This window comes from Perca fluviatilis, chromosome 7 (assembly GCF_010015445.1).
Source record: "Perca fluviatilis chromosome 7, GENO_Pfluv_1.0, whole genome shotgun sequence".
In the NCBI taxonomy this organism is placed as follows: Eukaryota; Metazoa; Chordata; class Actinopteri; order Perciformes; family Percidae; genus Perca; species Perca fluviatilis.
The window spans coordinates 20,241,416-20,260,694 of NC_053118.1; the positions used below are offsets into that span (position 1 = coordinate 20,241,416).

General features: G+C 40.9%; 1 protein-coding gene across 3 annotated transcripts in view; it reads left to right on the forward strand.

Annotated features, from left to right (window-relative positions):
- Positions 1-188: 188 nt before the first annotated feature.
- Positions 189-19,279, forward strand: part of nbeal2 (neurobeachin-like 2) — a 33,908-nt gene continuing 14,817 nt past the window's right edge. The window contains exons 1-25 of one of the 3 annotated variants that reach the window (XM_039806943.1): positions 189-756; positions 7,563-7,651; positions 7,857-8,021; positions 8,632-8,713; positions 9,080-9,192; positions 9,425-9,507; positions 10,488-10,573; positions 10,677-10,980; positions 11,122-11,228; positions 11,603-11,689; positions 12,613-12,696; positions 12,943-13,041; positions 13,213-13,847; positions 13,945-14,077; positions 14,410-14,529; positions 14,645-14,975; positions 15,209-15,291; positions 15,405-15,497; positions 15,763-15,934; positions 16,408-16,541; positions 17,372-17,531; positions 17,842-17,944; positions 18,118-18,268; positions 18,457-18,612; positions 18,738-18,897. In XM_039806943.1, the coding sequence (XP_039662877.1) occupies positions 682-756; positions 7,563-7,651; positions 7,857-8,021; positions 8,632-8,713; positions 9,080-9,192; positions 9,425-9,507; positions 10,488-10,573; positions 10,677-10,980; positions 11,122-11,228; positions 11,603-11,689; positions 12,613-12,696; positions 12,943-13,041; positions 13,213-13,847; positions 13,945-14,077; positions 14,410-14,529; positions 14,645-14,975; positions 15,209-15,291; positions 15,405-15,497; positions 15,763-15,934; positions 16,408-16,541; positions 17,372-17,531; positions 17,842-17,944; positions 18,118-18,268; positions 18,457-18,612; positions 18,738-18,897 (3,805 nt within the window). In that variant the 5' untranslated portion in view covers positions 189-681. The remainder of the gene's footprint in view (positions 757-7,562; positions 7,652-7,856; positions 8,022-8,631; positions 8,714-9,079; positions 9,193-9,424; positions 9,508-10,487; positions 10,574-10,676; positions 10,981-11,121; positions 11,229-11,602; positions 11,690-12,612; positions 12,697-12,942; positions 13,042-13,212; positions 13,848-13,944; positions 14,078-14,409; positions 14,530-14,644; positions 14,976-15,208; positions 15,292-15,404; positions 15,498-15,762; positions 15,935-16,407; positions 16,542-17,371; positions 17,532-17,841; positions 17,945-18,117; positions 18,269-18,456; positions 18,613-18,737; positions 18,898-19,279) is intronic. The other 2 variants (XM_039806942.1, XM_039806944.1) reach the window with 2 other exon arrangements.

Consider the following 19,279-nt stretch of genomic DNA (forward strand, 5'->3'; position numbering starts at 1 on the left):
CTGCAACATTTTATCAACTTCCCTTTGTCAGTCAGTAAGAGTAGTCCTGGAGAAGCTGTGTGTGTGTGTGTGTGTGTGTGTGTGTGTGTGTGTGTGTGTGTGTGTGTGTGTGTGTGTGTGTGTGTGTGTGTGTGTGTGTGTGTGTGTGTGTGTGTGTGTCTCTTTAAGAATATCAGCCTACCTGTGAGCAGTCAACTCATGTCTTGTTAATAGAGTCAGACACTAGTTGCTGATAACATGGTGCTGCTCATCACAGATAACACAGGACTGTACACCTTCAGGCTGACCAAATCCTCATGAACAGCGCAGTCATTTCTTGGTCTTGAGCAAATGGCATCTGTCGCTTCCGTGGGAACTCTCCCCAATAGGAATCACACAGCAACAAGCTCGCTCTAAACGCGGACATGGGTGTTCCTGCTCCAGACATGCATTTCCACGCATTTTTGTTCCTGGTTTTATAATTTAGACAACAATCGCACCGTGGCGATGCTGTGCTTTTTCATGCCACTGTGATAACTTTGCGTGTTGACACAGAAATCACTTTTGCGTGGATTATTGTGGTCGAATTTGCAGGAATGGTTCTTAGGAGCGTGCCGCGTCCTCCTGCCTTTACGAAACAACTTCAAAAAGCCCTGGCTTTGACCATGCTTACCAGTATATGATTTATTTAAAAACAGGATTATGAGCAACCACAAGTGCGGCGGTATGGCATCGAAGGAAAGGCTGTATGAGCTGTGGATGTTATTTTACACAAAGGTGAGTGCAAGTCCGGAAGACCTGACTGTGACACCTGTTGCACAGGTCCTCTGCCTGAAGTTTATAACATGACCCGATAAACATGACCATAGTGTGTGTGTGTGTGTGTGTGTGTGTGTGTGTGTGTGTGTGTGTGTGTGTGTGTGTGTGTGTGTGTGGGGTCTGTACTGCAGCCGTGCTATGTATTATCAGGTCTCTGTCATTTGTTGTAAACGGTTACATGAGGAAGTCGTTTTTTGTGCCTATTTGTACAGCAGCTGTTTATTTACCAAGTGGTGGTGGCTGTCCTCTGCATAGGCTACTAGAACTAGTATATCGTGTCACATGACTGTGTCACTAAGCCATTTAAGCTATTGAAAGCAGTAAGTAATCGTGGTATTTGAAACAGAGTAACCCACTAAATGAAGCGTGTTTTTGATCCTGTACCTGCGACGCAGGTGTCACTAGGCTACTTCCTGTTCCTGTTCTTTCCTGTGTCTCTTCCTCACTTAAGCATGTCACATTTAAACCATAATAGGATTCATTGATGGAGCCGGTTTTATTGTTCACGGAAATATTCTCACTTATTATGGAACATATATTTTTGACTTGGTCCCAGATGCACAATGCCTTACTCTATAGTTCAAATATTAAAGAAAGAAACAAGAAACAATATTGGTGTAAAAACTAGTTTGGCTATATCGTACATTTTGTGTTTTGTGTAGCCTAATATTTTGATCTCAAATGTTGCCCCTGTGGGTGTCACTGCAGCTCATCCCTTTGGTTTTTCATCAAAGCACTATTTCTCGGTAATAACACGGAAAACAAATTAATAGCAACAAAAATATTGCACATGCTGTCATGTCATGTCTCCTTTTGAAGGAAGAAGACAGTTTGGCTGTAAATAAAATGAAGTATTATTATTTAATGTGTTTGCAATATGCTTCCATGCCTGAAGACAGAGAAAACAAGATGAGACTTCTTTCCAAGTTTGCATGCACTCACTCTATGTTCACTGCAGGGCATAAAGACTGCTCTCTTATTATCACAGTGGATCTAAAGGGCAGGTTTCTTCACAAGGATAAAATCTAGTCATAGACTATAGGACATTTTTCATTACATGTCTCTATTGTATGTTGCTTTAATTTGGGACTAGCCTTAATTCCAATCTAGGAAACCAGACATGCTTTAAACAGTGCAGAAGTCAATGCTGGAATAACTGCAATAATGCTCTAAATGCATCGGTGACACACCTCTTACAACATCTACTATCAAAGTGGTCATTGTGGTCATTTTGAGCATATCCCAGAGGAAGTGTGTCTTCTAATATGCACTGTTCCTTCCCCTTTGGGCTGCTGCTGCACCACGTGTGACTGCAGATTCACTGAACTTTCCTGGTTATGCCAGTCTTTAACAAACATAACAAGTTGTTGACACTGTCTCAAGTTATCTGTTGCTAATGCAAGTCGTTGATATGTGTGTGTGTGTGTGTGTGTGTGTGTGTGTGTGTGTGTGTGTGTGTGTGTGTGTGTGTGTGTGTGTGTGTGTGTGTGTGTGTGTGTGTGTGTGTGTGTGTGTGTGTGTGTGTGTGCCCTTGGATCTGACTGTGACAGCTGTTTAGCATCTCACTGTGCAAGACCACTTCCTCTTGGCTATCTGTTAGTTTTCATCAGTTGCTCCAAGGCTAAAAGAACGATCCGATGAAGGATGGCAGAAGCAAGGGATTTAATTGAGCCCAGTATTCAATGGCACCGCGTTTTGTGACTCAGAAACACAATAGGCTGCAGAAAGACAGCAGAACCTTCAGAGAACAATCACCTGCCTCTACTATTGAAATCACCATGATGTTTTTGTTGCTGCCTTTAAGTCAAGTTGGCACAGATATCTTTTTAACTAGACACAATCCTTCTCTGACTCACAGGCCTTGTATTATGATCATGTCCCACATCACAGAAAGTTTTGACTATTGCAAATAAGTCAAACTGGACAAGAGACTGCAGCTATGTTTAACAGGTGTTTTGTTAAAGCTGCAAACAAGCTAGTGCCAATGGCCTGACACACTGTTTGAGTCACAACAAACACACAAGGCAGATGTCTTTACACCCAGGTCTGAATTTCAGGCTGTACATTTTTCAGCCTTGTGTGTCTTTGTTGATGGCAATTTGTCCGTATTCAGATATTTGTTTCAGTCTTTTTTTTCAAGTTTTTTCTGCATTTATCATCAGCCTCAGTGTACAAGACAAAAAACCTCAGCATCAATCAATGAACATTCAAGTATCCAGTAAACTCATATTAGATTATGGGAGTTTACAGTATATAGTAAAGCTGAGATCAATCCTAACAGTTGATGCCAACATTTTCAAGTACATGCAGTATCTCAGCCATCGTTCTGTATTTGCAATAAGAATGCAGAACGTGCTCAAGCTTGTCGGGGATAAAGGAGCTCTGCTTCCTCCGATTATGCAAGAGATCACACACCCCTTTCGAGATCAGCTGAGGTTCAGGACTGAAAAGCCATTGTAATATAATAAGCAGGCAGGCAATGATAGATACATTGATGCTTTTCTGTATAACATCTTCTGTTATGGACCATAAATTTGATTATTTGCTATAGTCGAGACAACAGTGTATGGATACATTATAACACAATAGACAAACTTTAATTTACAATGTAAACATACCATTTTTACTCACTAAATGTTTCTTGCTTATCAGGTTTGTGCAGTTTTAAGTGGTGAGAGCATGTTAAGCCAAGTGATGCTCATCAAGACTCTTATACAGTACAATGAGCAGAACATGCCTGTCTCTTCAATCTGCTGGAATTAAAAACCACCTTACTGGCACAATTTCAGAGCTCCATATCTCATATCTGAGAATGCTTTTCAGGCCATCATCAATTGCTCATGCCTAACAGGCATAGACATAAGAGCAACATAAGAGTGCGATCGAATCACGGGGGGAGTAACTTAACTTAACCAGAAGGGTATTGTTTTTGGAAAATACATTTTGACTGTACTTTGACAACAGTTTAATCAGTTTTTGTGTTTCATTACATGCTGGTTGTAGGGCTGCAACTAATGCTTGTTTTGTTTTGTTTTTTACTGATTGCTTTGAGGATGAATTTAGCAATTAATAGGTAATTAGGTCCAAAACTGTGACCCAAAGTAATGACTACATGTTGTCTGTTTTGTGTCATGCTATAATACCCAATTTTATTCAATTTACAGTTATACAAAACTGAGAAAACCAATCAAACCCTCATATTTGATAAGCAGGAGCCATTCATCTGTTGACGTTGCAGGTAATTTGGGGCTTTTTGGACTGCTAATCAGTCACACAAACTATTTGAAGACATTAACTTGGACTGTTTGGACATTAGTGAGAAAGTTTTTATGTATACTGAGCTTATGTGGTCCACACAGTGTCTACTGCTGAGAGATAACTTACCCAAGACACACTGAGGTAGACAACTGTGACTCCTAGATGTCATTATTCTGGATGAGAGTGAAACAAAGAAGCATCTTTCCAAACAGTGTGGACACAGTAAGATGTAAGGCTGGCTGAGAAAAAGTGTGTGATTATCCTGTGATCATTATCTTAAGAGACTGTTAGAGGGATTAATTAAAGCCTGTAGCCTGTAACCATCCACAGAGCTGTGGAACTAACCCCCCTACTTGCTATTATTATTATTATAAACACACAGTCAACCTGGGTTATACCCTGATTGAGCCATTGGTGTGAAAGGGATATAAGAGAGTCCTATTTTCTGGCTCACCGTACTGTGTATTTGTCTCCGTTACTGATCATGCTATGATTCACTTCAATATGAGAGATGCAACAACAACAGCCACCCCTGCAGCTCACTATGACCGTCCTATGAGCCCTGTGATTGAATTCCCTCGTGTTACCTTGATCTCCCCTGTTTACCAACAGAAGGGCCAACCAGGAAAATCAAAGTGCTCTTTGCTTTCACTCATGCAGGAAGCCGGAGCGAAGCAGAATGCCAAGCAGCAGAGAGCCACACAGCTGCTTTGCCATGTGCAGAGAAATCTGAGATAAATTACACAGTTTATAGGGGTTGCTACCTCATGGTTGGTGTGTGACATCTGTTCTAATAGCATCTTTATCAAACAAATCCTTCCACTAGTTGCTCTGGGCAATGTTGAGGGAAATAAGTTGATAGAACTGAAAGCAAGGGATGTGTATGTCTTCTGAGGTTTTGATCAATAGTCATTTTGTAACGGATGCTTTTTAGTGCACAAGTATGTTTTTTTAATGTATTTCCCCTGTTTTTACTTCTCATTAGCAAACCACATTCACTTCGTATTTGTGATAACATTTTTATTTATTACACGCTAACAATCTAGCTGTGCCAGGTACACCCTGGAGCTTGAGTGTACCTAAACAACACATCAAAGCCTCTGCGCTTGACAGGGTACAGAAAAAATGACTAGAAAAACTAGAAAGCAAAGCTTACATTGTTACATTTAGTCATACTCAGTGTAAAAAGTATGGCTGTCCTCATATCGGTTGTAAAATCATAAATTCCAAATCCCGTCACTTAATTAACCCCTATTATTGTGTTTCTTTGTACATTGTGAGTTCCAGTAGACGTAATTAGAATTGATGACATATTCCCTGCATGGTATCGTCATTAACAACACTGGATGATTAAGCATCATAAAAATTACAATAAATACAATAAATAGTTATTACATCTTGTGTAATGTTAGGGAGGATTCAGTCATTCAGCTACTGTATCTTAAATAGGAAAATAAAACAAAGCCGTGGGAGTGTTGCATATATGTCTTTGTGTCCTTGCCTCTCCTACTCAAGCCACAAATACCTGAATGTCCAGATTTTAGAGGCACAAAACATTAGGTTGTTTGGTTAGCTTTACTGTTTTCACAGAGTATATGCAGTTATTTTAATATTCATAACACATATAGTATGTGTGTGTGATTCACATCATTTTATTGTTGTTTTTTAATAATTTGCTAATCAGATTTCGTATAATAAAACTTACTGTGACATAAAGGCATAATGGCTAAGCTTTCTCCAAGTGGAAATATAGTAATCATCATCATCATATTCTTTATTCAGGACACAAAAAAATGGTCCATAGCACAATACAAAACATAGCAAAAGGAAAGCAAAATATTATTTATATTATGACATTCATTGCTTCAACTCATCACATTTCAGTCTGTCTGTGCGCTTACACTGAGAGGCTCAGTGACCTATATTCCAACTCAGAAAGCGTCTTTTTGATGTGTTCAATTTATAAAAGCATAGACGTAGTCCCGGTGCTTCATTGTTGCTGTGGGAAGTTGTTTTTTTTCTTATAGAGGCCTCTCTCATATCTGCTCACAACTGTAGCAGTAAAACCAAAAGAGGAAGGGGTTTGATGAGAAGTCAGCGTATGAAGGAAATAAGCTACGGTTAAAGTGACATGTAATTTCCTGGTTGCTCGCTTGACGTTTGGAAGATCAGAAAGGAGCGGGTCAGACGCTGGTGCTGGTTAAGGGTCGGTGTGTGCAGCTTCTGAGCTGCTGGCTGGAGACTACGCCGAAGCCTCATCTGAGACTGGGTTCGCCAGAACCTGGCACCCTGCTCAGCCACATACAATGAGAGATGGACTGGCTCATGAGTCAATGCCAGTTGGTAATGTCCATTTAACATTAATAACTAGAAATGTGTTCAGAGTTTATTGCATTATATTTCATTTTCTCTAGAGGAACTGTGACAATTAGCTACACATTAAACATGCGGTGAGCTACAGCAGTATGTTGCAGCTTTGTACTGTGGCATCAGTTGCAGCACACTATACATAGCTATCTTTGACCTTTTTGCTGGTTGGCTAAGGGGAAGTACCTGATTTATTGTTCTACCATGTGCTGTTTGCTCTACTGTATGTTATTTGTGTACAATCACGTTTTTTTTTGTGTACGAGTCAGTCAGTCTGAAACATCTCATGTCTTCCCTCATGCTGCCTCAGTTAATCAAAATGTTCAGGTTGTTTCAACGCATGGTACATACAAGGAACATTTCGAGATGTCCTGTGTTTTTGCGATTTGATTATTGAAATACTGGGTTCCCACAAGAAGCACCACTTGTCTGAACGTTCAGGACGTATTAAGCATCATTTGGCTTTATATAAAATGTTTTGAAAAGAGCAAAATTATTCAGTTTAAAGTTGTTTCTCTGTGGTGAACTGTGTGACATTTGGTCTTTGTGAAATTGAGAGACTGATATGAGGAGGGAAGAGTGGCAGGATACGTTGCACTGCAGAGGCTGATCGAAGCTGTGATACCGACTGTTTGTATGTAAACATCCTTGCACAATTGAAACCATCTTAAATGATACTATAAGACGCAGCGACGCAGGAACGTCTTGTGTAGGAAAATGCCAATGCGTACAATGAGAAGATGTTATTGAATGTTGACCGCTGTATACTGAGTTTATGACTGAACCAAGGGAACATTTTGTTTCTTTTAACCTCCCTGTTTTGAAAAGGGAAAGAATTGGCTCATGTGTTCCACTCTGTGAGTTACATCTCTTTGCAACATCCTGTTACCAAAACAGGTCACATGATTTAGTCAGTGCCATGTCTTCAGCCAGTGTGTCACAGTTAAATGCTCAACCTTTTTAAGAGTAGTGCCACAACAACTGAGCACAAGCAAAGAACATGTTCCATTGATATTTCTTGTGTAACCAAATTTTTTTTTCAAATGCACTTTTATTTACTAACTCTGCCCGCTGCACATGACCAGAGGCGTGAAGAAGGTCACTTTCTTGCCTCATGGGTTCTTTTTTCCTTCCTGCAGAAAGACGTGGGCTATCTGCAGCAGTGGCTGGAGGCGTTCGTGGCATCCTTTGAGAGGCTCATAGATGTGCAGTCACTGGAGCCTCGAAGGTGAGTAGTAACAGTTCACAAATTACATAGCCAGAAGCTCTTACCGGTTTGTACTCCCCAAAGCAGGATGAACTCTGACCTTCTGTAGAGGAACCATTTTGACATGTTTATTTTACGCATGAACGCCCCTATTACAATGCCCTTTGCCTCTTTCCTACTGCCTCTCACCACCTCTCTTCCCACATCCTCCTCTCCCATCTCCCAGGCTGGAGGAGTGCAGCTCAGAGGTGCCCTTGCTCCCAAGGGAGGTCCTGGTGCTCCTCGGCACCCAGTTATGTCAGAGTGCGGTGCAACTCTCCGATGCCACCGAGCCCAATGGCACCACCCCTCACCCCCTGCTCCTCATCAAGTTCTTCATCATTGTCTGCAGGTGAGGGCCAGCTGCTGTGTACAGTATACAGTATGCATCATCGTCATGGCCGTAAACATGCTACATAGTGGAACTGTTGTGCCTATGAAAGTATTGGGAAAATCAGTTACAGATGTTATCATGATGACAAGCAGTCTCCAGTCATTAGGTCATTAGGTAATATTAGCTAGTATTACTTGTAGTAATATATATAATAGTATTATTAATACACCATAACAATACAATATAATTAGGCTGTTGGACATTTTAGGGTTAAAATAATATTTTAGGTAGGTACCAGAGACTAAATAAAGTTAGTTTTTTGGAAATAAACTTTTAACGTAATGCACACAATTAGATCATTTTGTCTTGTTCCTTATTAGTATTACATTTGTACCAATAACAAAAGAAGCAATGGTGATAAAAGGGAACCAGATTAATTAGTTGTTATTGTTTTTGTTTTTTTACTTTTCCAGAAATTGCATTGCAGATTGTGCAAAGCGGCTGCAACTCAGTGTCAGGAATTGTCTCTTACATTTTGTGCATCCACTGTAATTACGATGTACGATGACCATATTGTGTAAGCAGAGTTTCTTAACACTCAATTGCATAAGTTTCTCTCTTCTTCTAGGAATATGGAGAACATCGAGCCAGACAAGACTCCGGGTTTTGTTTTTGAAACCATCAAGCTTTTGAATATCTGTTTGGACCAGGTAAGTCCATTAATAACAGTAGCTCAAACCAGACAAAAATGTATTGATATATGACTAGGGCTTGGCTCCACCGCTTGGTCAGTATATCACACATGCAAAGATTATTTAGTAGCCAAACTGTGCAGGAATGTGATGTACAGTAGAGAGACAGTGAAACCTAAACACAATGTATTCTGTTTAGTGTGTAACATCTTCACACAGAAGTAACAGAACTAGTTTACGCTGAAAAGAGAAGTTGATGTCTTGTCGACCTTCTAATCATTGTACAGGAATTTGTTGCATGTTAAAAGAACATCCGACACAGGTGTCTCTGTTCTGAATATGAGTTACAGATAATGAGTGTTTTTAAACTTTTATTTTGGACAGCTAAAGAAGGGACAAGGGGAGCAGTCGTCTCTGCAAATGGTTGTGCAGTATGGACTTGTGCTGTGTGAAAGTCTCTTTGACCCTTATCAGACGTGGAGGAGACGCTTGGCAGGGTGAGTGTGTGCTGCTTCACCCTGTGTGAATGTGTGGGAGGTGGAATTTAGTCACACAAAGACTCAAATACTATCTTATGCATTTAACATCTTGCCCAACCTTTTGTGAACACCCTGTTGTGTGTAAGCCTTGAAGTCAACCCTCATTAGATCCAGCAGTGTCAGTGGCAGTCCTTGACTGACTGGGCGTGATGTGAGTCAATGTGGTGACTCAAAGCTTTGTGTGTTGCAGGGAGGAGGTGAGCTTGCTGGAGAGAAACAAGTATAAGTTCTCCCCATTGGCCTTGCCAGAGGAGCTGTCTGCTCTTTACCATGGTGAGACACTCCCTTTTGTTTGCTCTACCACTTTGAACTCTGTCAGACCTCACACAAGAATCAAACTGTTCCCACTGCAGCTTAGATCTGTCATCTTTGTCTTGAAAAGCAGTGACCTTTTTTCCTCCAAATCTCCTGGAAAATCAATATTTGCCATTTTCTTATATTGAAAAATAACTGGTCAGTGCAGTCAGTCAAACTTTAATTATTCAGCATCTAATTATCAGGTTTCAATCACCAGAGTCCAAGAATTTCTAATTATAGTAGGCTTATTTATACAATTAATATATTATTACATATGTATTACATGATATTATATTATTTATTATTATATTATATATTATATATTTAGTATTACATACGCATACATACATGATGCCTCATTTCACACATTATTATTACATGTACGTATTATTATTACATATATGTATTTATACATTATACTGCATATGCATTATTATATATATGATATGTAAATATATTATATGCATTTTTTATTATATGTATTATGTATTATTATTATTTATTATATATATATTATATGTGTTAGTGTATGTGTATGTATATATGTATATATATTATTATTATTATTATATATATATTATTATATATATATATATATATGTGTCTATATATATATGTGTATATATATATATATATATGTGTATATATATATGTGTGTATATATATATATATGTGTATATATATATGTGTGTGTATATATATATATATATATATATGTGTATATATATATATGTGTATATATATATGTGTATATATGTATATATATATATGTGTGTATATATATATATATATGTGTATATGTGTGTGTATATATATATGTATATATATGTATGTGTGTGTATATATATATATATATATATGTGTGTGTGTATACAGCACTGTGTTAGTGTTTCTATATTGTGGTTAAGTGATAGCTGGTCTTGCATTACACTGTTTCTTGGCTTGAATGTTCACAGAAAGTCTCAAGGAAAGCGAGCAGATCACAGAGCTCCTCGCACTCAGATTGGTTCATCTCCAGGGAGCTGTCATCAGTGGAGGAAAGGTCTGTTAGCCTATCTGTCCTCTAGATAAGTGAATATTGTGAAAACGCAAGTGCAAATTAAAACTGATTACAGGGGAGTCACTTTGTCCATATTTTGTTCCAGAAGAATGGCCTTCTCTCTATTACCAGTCAATCTGTTGAGGACCTGTTCTCTGTTCTGCGAGTGTGGTGCTGCCGGACCTCCTCTGAACCCAAAGATACGGGACTCCCACGGCTGACCCTGCAGTGCCTGACCACGATGATCCACCTCCTGCACTCCAGCAGCCCTGCTGAGCGGCAGGTGGAGATCAGGACGATACTGGACAGCTACTTTCAGCTCCTCAACTGGAACCGTCCGCTGAGCAGTGAGCAGCAAGAGAGACAGAGCTGGGAAGACAGCCTGATCTCCCTCCAGAGTCAAATGCTGAGTAAGAGCGTGTCCACTAGGTTTCAAGTGTAGCTGAGCGTAAAGCATTCCTTTTTTATCTCTCTCAATAGGTATGGAGGCCAAGTAATCGATTTTCCTTATAAATAACATGAGTCAACATCCTCCTTGTTGTCAATTTTAGCTGCTGTTCCTGAGATCCTGCAGTGCGCTGACAGGCCTGTCCTGCAGGCTGTGTTCCTCAACAACAACTGCTTTGAACACATCCTCAGGCTCATTCAGAACAGCAAGGTCAGAACCCTGTCCATCTAAAATGTGTTTGTCTGCTTTTTCAGCTTTTTATATCTGTCTTTCTGTCAGTTGGTGTGTGAGTCTGTCAGTCAGCCACTTTTTTTATTTTGATATCTATTTCCCCTTTTTATTTGCCTGGAAGCCACATGTGCTATTGTAACCTTTTCTGCTTGGTCAATGTTAAATATATCACAAAAGAAATATATATGCTTCCAGCTTATGTTTTCCCCATACAGCTACAACACATGTGTGCCGCTGCAGCAGCTATAAAGAGACCAGGATCAAAGCTGTCTCCATTACCTCTGACAGATTACTTTTTTGTCTTGTTGTTGTGTGTGTGTGTTTGTGTGTGCTGGTGTGTGTATGTCCTGCAGCTCTTTCAGAGCAACATGCGTAGCCCGCAGCATGAGGTTGTGTGTGACCTCACCACATGTTTACTCGCAGAGGTCGAAGTGGACCAGGTACACCCTCTTCCTGCACTTGGTGTTGATAATGGTCCGTCAGCAGGAAACTCAGCCTTCTATTCGCTCGTTAACTGCTCTGAGCTATTTAAACAGGAAGCTTCGGGCAGGAAGTCTGGCTTACACTCATTTGTAAATAAAGCAGGTAGCGCGGCTATATGTGATAATTGTTGTCTGGAGTTCCCTTTTTAGTCTGTCCATCTTACAGCCTACGTTACTGTATATGTGATTAAATGTTATTTGAATCGAACTTGAAATACAAGAAAGGACAAGCTGGCGTTAACTGTGCATGTTGAAAAGTTAAGATTCGTATTATGAGTTGGAGGATTAATCTTTGCTTGTGTGGGAGTGTTGATTTATATCACATTCATAATTAGAGGCTGAATTCCCTGTTGACAAGGCAAGAGAAGCATACTGTATTTCTCATGGTGCATGAAATGGTGTTTTTTTTTAAATGCATGTCTTTCTTTATTTTTCGTGTAACTGGTTGTGCTTGTGTGAAAGACCTGGCTCGTGTCCTGGGGTTTAGATGTTGCCTAATTTTCAGCAATAGTTTGGGATTGCCTCAGTCTTTCTTTCTTTTTTGGTGGTTGGCTTTGGTTTTTTGCATGCTGGGATCTACTAGTAATTAACAAAGAGGCGATTGTTTAGTGACTGGTACAGCAGTGCACTTATTTTGACCCAGTCTGCTCCAATAATTGTGGTGTGGGGAAAAAAGAAAAGAAAAGTGCTGTACTTCCTCTTGCACTTTACAAATAATCCTTCATTCAGTTGGTGAAAGATTTCCTCAGAATTGATTTGTTTTCCTTTTTGGTCATGTGCAGTTGGAATGTTCAACATCAATGTTGATCATGATGATGCACATTTTTAGTTCTGCAATGCCACAATCAACATTTTTTAACACGATCATTATTTTGATGTAGGTTTTGGAGAAAGGATCAGACAGTATTACAGTTCATGCTTTAGAAGTCCTCACAGCTATAATGAGCAACTCACCCTCTGCTAAGGTAAGGCCCTTTGTGACTTTCTATGGTAAAATCATATACCCTTCATACTTCTGTACATGTACTATAAAGCAAATTAAGCTATGATGACTACATTGCCAGCAAAAATGACAGCCTCATGAGGAAAGCTGTTTTCCGTTTATTTAAGAAATCTCATTGTATTCCCTTCCAATGTATGGAAGTGTGCCAACTAGTTATCCCCTGTGGAGCAACTTTCTCCAGCCTATTTCTGTCTCTTTTCTGCCTCAGGAGGTTTTCAAAGAGAGGATTGGCTACTCCCAACTGTTTGATGTGCTGAAGAGTCAAGGTCAACCAACCAAAAGGCTTCTGCAGGAGCTGATGAACATGGTGAAAAACATTTCCTTGTTACCCCCACTGAGTGCAGAGACGGTAGAAGTCAATTAGTTCTTATTTATGACCTTGTTCCTATTTAAATTGTGTTGCTGAAGTTATTGACCATGTGGCTACGTCTTATCTTCATACTCTGTCGTCACTGTTTTTGTCCCACTCTGTCTCCAGGCAGTGGAGGGCAAGCATGCCCATGCCCATCACCTTGGCATTAGTAACGAACAGCCTTTGCTGCTGCTCCTGCAATGGCTGCCTGACCTATATGGTCAAAGGGACCTTCAGCTGCTGGTGGCCCAGTGGCTGGCTGCCGTCTGTGGTGCCTCCTTATCCTGTCGCACTGTGGCTGTGGAGGCAGGCATGGTGGGCGCTCTGCTGCAGGTGCTCTCACAGCCCCAGAGTCTGGACAGGCAGTGTGCAGATGCCCTGCTGGGCCTCCTGCAGGACCTGGGCTCCTTGTGTTTGAGACCAGAGGAGCTTAAGAGCCTGCTCAGACTGCTCAGGGTGGATCAGGACAATGGCGCAGTGGGGGGGAAGGTGCACCCCTACTGCGCTCGCACCATCCAAATTCTCTCGGCCATGGCAGCCAGAGAAGGCCAGGACAGTGCCTTGCAGTACTTTGATCTTACTCCCCCCATGGCAGGTATTATGGTGCCCACAGTCCAGCGCTGGCCAGGCAGCGGGTTTGCCTTTCATGCCTGGCTCTGCCTCAACATGGAGTTCTCCAACAACCGTAAACCCCCTGCCAACTCTGGCACAGGGGCTCAGCATGACATGGGAAAAGGACCACGCAGAAAGCAGCTCTACAGGTGAAGCGAGTGATTTGTGAGAAGTAGAATTGCAAGCTTTTATATGTATACAGTTGCGTTGAACAATACTTTAACAGATGGGTTTTCTTTTGTAAAGTTTCTTCACAGCAAGTGGAACTGGGCTGGAGGCCTTTTTCACCATGGAGGGAGTGCTGGTGGTGGCTGTTTGCACTAAAAAAGACTACATGGCCGTCACGCTGCCAGAGCACCCACTAGTTGACTCATGCTGGGTGAGTGTGGACAGACATAGAACAGCTAGAATTTTGGCCAACATTTGTCCTTATTTAGCCTGTCACAAAGAAAATAGATTCTGTCAAGGAAAAAATTGCCCATCATTTTTCTAAGTGCCGTTGTCTGGGTCAGTAACTGAAAGCACAGTTGCTATAAGAAATTGAAGAGTGTACCTTTTGAAGAGACAAGAAGATAGAGAGAGTGAGTGAGTCTGTGTTGCTCCAGTTTTTCAATACAAAAATGTACGTTTGTAACCACCAAATTTGCATTTTTTCATTGTTGTTGTCACAAGTAGAAACTGATGTGCTCTTTAATACCATCTTCATCACAGCATTCAGTGGCTATAGTCCACATTCCGGGCCGTCGTCCATTTGGTCAGAATCTGGTCACCATCTACATTGATGGAGAGCAGCGTAAAACTGCTCAGCTTCGCTTTCCATCTTTCAGTGAGGTAACTAAAACTAGTATATAATGTATCCTGGCCATGGAAGTATTATTACTGAGTAGTTCCCCTCTATTAATCTAACTTCCTTTTTTCTTCCCCCACCTGAACCTGACTCCTGAAGCCTTTTACCTCCTGCTGCATCGGATCGGCAGGCCACCGGACCACTACCACCACCACCTCCCCCAATCTGCCCACGTCCTCGTCCTCTAACCCATCGCCTGAGTTTGCCTTCCCCGCCCATGGCCCCTCCCTTATCCGTTCCCAGTCCTTTCCAGCCACCTTTGCAGGAGGCCGTTGGGGCTCTTTCGGAGACTCCCCAGTGCACACCATCCCAGCAGGACTGCAGGACACAGAGTGGGGAACACCCACGTCTCTGGATGGGCTCCTGGGCACCGCCTTCATTTGCCACGAGGCTCTGCAGCAGACACAGACGAGAACTCTGCATGCTGCAGGTAGGTCACGCTCTGCTACAATGCAAATGCTGTTGTACACATTATACACCTTCAACATTTTATTTCTTCAGCATTTAGCTCTTCCAGAGTTCACCAGACAATCAAGTGTACAGGAAACCAGTATTAAAGAAAATTACAGAATACTCCTAGCAGTATTTTTTAATGTTTTTTATGTACACCAAGTAATGTTTGCATATTTTATGACTTACATTGGTTTCTGCTCTTCCTCACAGGACCCAATCACGTGTCCTTATTCAAAGCAGAGGGAGAGTTATCTGATCTCAACAGCAAGCTTCTGCTCTACTACACTCCAAAGGTGACCTACTAAAACTCAGGAAAACTTGCATATTTCATGACACTGCTTTTATTATGTGATTTAAAAACACTGGTAAAATATTCTTGTTTACATGTGTGTATGTTTTTCTACAGGCCTTTAAGAGCCAGATATGTCTCGATCTGTCCCCCAATCACCAATATGATGGCAGGCTTACAGGACACAGGGTAGTGAACTGGGACATCAAGGTTAGATATGAAACGTTTTGAGCTGTTAGCTGTGATGTCTTCTTTCGAATAATTCATACAATTAAACTCAACTCTGGTGACCAAAGCGAGAAGTGAAATATATCTGTGTTATCTGCTTATGACCTTATTTTGGTTTTCCTTATTTTGCTGTCATGCTGCTTCCTCTTTGGGCAGGTCCCCTTTTGTTAATTAAATTTCTGAAATAAATAGGACTAATGGAAGGTGGAAGGTTACAAAAGTAGTGTGTTTGTTTTTTTCCCTGCAGGATGTTGTTAACGTGATGGGAGGTATAGGGGTTTCGCTGCCCCTGCTCGAGCAGGTATGTGAGGCCGAGCAGGTTTACCACGGCGGTCAGGAGATCTCAGACCTGCTGGGACCAGAGCTCACCTCCCCCAGAAGCCCCACTGCCATGCTGCTGCCACTGAACAAGTCTGCAGGTCAGGTCATGTTTAGATATTTAGAGTATGATTTTAGATTTTTTTTTTTTTTATGCAGTGATAATGTCTTAATGAAAGGGACAGTTCATCTAAATTATAGAGACAAGTACATTGTTTCTTGAAGGAGATGTTGCTGTTGAATTTTTTTTAGGACAAACAGTATGTGCTAGAAAAGAGGCACATACTATAATATGCGATGGGCAGATTGTGAAATCGATGCTAATAGGTTAAATGCCAGAAGCAGCACGAGTCAGCACCTTAAGGCCTTTTTATGGTCCTGCAGAGTCTGCATACATTTTGATGAGAACAAAATGAGATAAATGGAACAAACAGTCTAGCAGAAGTGAGACACATACCCTCACAATGACTCATCCTGAGATTTGATAATTAAGTGCGTGCTAATGCACAAATACAACTGTGGGTAACACAGGAAATCTTAAAAGTTCTTTTGCCCTATTTTTTTTTTCTCTCAGAGGGCAGACTAGAGAGAAACAGCATCGCAGCTTTCCTGCTGATGGTGAAAAACCTGATTCGTCATCACCCTGTCAATCAAGAGAGCCTGCTGCGCTGCCATGGGCCGAGCATTATAGGAGCCATGCTCAGCAAAGTAAGTGCCCTGCACATCAGTTCGCTGTAGCAAGTGGGAAATAATTGCGAGAAGAAGTGATTAGCATCTGAAAGTGAATATTTGACCTTTTCCATTGTAGTGCTGCTGTGTAATTGCTGTGTAATGAATGGGTATGGTGTTGTTGAAACAGCATTAGTTCTTTGAAAATGACAGTATCACATGCTTGTGTGGGGAAATTTATGCAGAATTTGCCAGATTGCGTGGTCTCTCTGACTGAGAACAAAGGATATCAGCTGTAACATCTGTCCTTTGAAATTGTTGTGTTGAAATCAAGAAAGATTAATAAACAACAATTAAACAAAATTAAAAAAAAAATGCATATCAATAACAAACATGGAAGCCACAGTGAGTTGTGATGCACTCCTGTTCTCACTTCTTGATGTAATATTTTGCTGATAAATGTCAGTTTCTAAACTGCTTTCTTCAGATTGATGATAATGTGTTTGAGGACAGAATTTTACATTGTCACACAGAATCTCTGATAGTCGCAGCCAATCAGGTATTGCCTTGGTGTAGCACAGCCATGCCTTCTGTCTAACAGGATATGTTGAAATATATGACGTTAAGGTGGAGCATCCTGTAAGGAAGCTATGTCCTAATAATCATCACATGGGGTTGCCATGTCTGACAGTGGCAAAGACAGAAACACACATACGGTATACACTGAACACCAACACTTGGACTGTATACCCAACTGAGTGCAACACTTTTACTAAAAATACACAAACCCTTAGTGCACACATAAATCAAAATAATAATTTAAAAAAGACACACTTTAACACCCTTTCTCTGTGCTTCCTCTACGGCAGGTTCCTGGCAGTATGATGGACATGAATGTTTTAATGGCCTGTCAGCTACTGTTGGAGCAGGTTTTCAATGAGGGGAACAGCCCCCTTCTACAGCAACTCTACCAGCACCTGCTCTTTGATTTCCGCATCTGGACTAAAAGCCATTTTGCTGTTTGTCTGGGTAGGCACAGGCAGCCCTCTTGTTGTCACACCTGTGAACCTTTTCATGTCTGCCGAAGCTGTTTGTGTCCCTTTTTCATATTTATATGCAAGACTGAAATGAGCAAGAGGAGGCTTAAAGCTATCAGAGATATGGTGATAATGTTTCGAGGCTGTGGCAAAGATTAAAAGTGAATACGTGCCTAAAGCTGCATTTTGCTACCCTGTTTTGTAAATGAATGAACGTTTTCAGTACAACCTTGCATATTGGTTTGACATTTCTAAATGTCAAACTGAAGGAAGATGACAAAAGTATTCTTTTTCTCCCAAAGCCCACGTGCAGTACCTTGCATCTGTGATAAACAAAGGGAAGCAGCGCATGAAGAGGAAGTACGGAGTCCAATATGTTCTGGATACCATTCGCACATACTACAGGTGAACCTTTGACATTCACAATATGGTTTCAAAATGACACCGCTGTCCATCACAATATATATTAACAGTTGAGTGGTTTAAAAAGTAAGTCTACCTATTCCTATCTATTTTAAATCCATGATTGCATCTGTTCATAAGGTGATTTATTCCTTAACTAATATCTTTGGTCATAGTGTGGAGAAAGACGGAAGCTCTCTCTCTGATGAAAAGCAGACGATTCAAAACTCTCTGTTCGCCTTGCTGAAAGACTTTCTGAAGTCTCCTACACCAGAGGATCTTCACAGTGTCCTCGCATACATTCTGACTGTCGGAGAGGAGAAGCAGGTAGTGCTTATGTGTTTTATCTGTGTTTCTTTAGGGAGTTTGATTTTACCTTTTTGATTCCCATGTTTTGGCATCTGCGTACTTTCAACTTCCTCTTGTGACCACTTAAAACTTTACCCTTCCTAATCCATATTTCTTGGCATTTTATCCTCCTCCTTCACCTCTTTCCTATGTCCTCTATCGATCAGGCGGTGAAAGCCTTGGATGTGCTGTATGAACTCTTGAGGAGCAGCCCTCCGCGTGAGCAGGTGCAGGCCGTGCTGCTGGAGTGGGGCGTGGAGCAGCTGTACTGCTTGCTGCTCAATCCAAGCTTCGGAGACGAGGCCAGAGAGCGGGTGTTCAGGGTGAAAACAACTGACTTGACCATAAATTACATCAGCTTATCACTTGACAGATGTTTGCCTTTTACTGCAAACTCCCATGTGATAAATTGTCAAAACTCTTACACAATTTCCCTTCAATGTTGCAGGTTTTATACAAAATCCTCAAAAGCGAGCGAGTGTCTGAGCGCAGCAAGCAGCGCATCAAGCTGAAAGATTTCGGATATCTTGGCCTGGTTTGTTTCCTTGATGAAATTCCTGTAACCATGACCACTGTGCGATGTCTGTACGAGCAGGTCCTTGCTACAGGTAATGCCGAAACGGCTTTGTGCTCTGGGGTCTAGTAAGCTAGAAATGGATTATAAAATAGACCTTTATAAAAGTTGAAGCACCTGAAAATTTGCTTTTTCAAAGTATTTCTCGATAACCTTAAATAAGGAAAAGTCAAAATTCAAGATAGAACAACTAAACTGATTAGAATAACAGACTCATAACTTTGTCTTAATTTCCCGTTATTATAAAGCTAAATGACCTAGTTTTTCTAGAGGATCTAGGTATTAACGTAAACTTTCAAGACATTATTAGGAAATAGCGAACATGTAAGTGTTACCTTAAAATTGTATGTGGTGCATATGTTGGGAATACCTGATATTACCTTTCAAACCAAAGAGAAACTGCACAGAAAAATCAC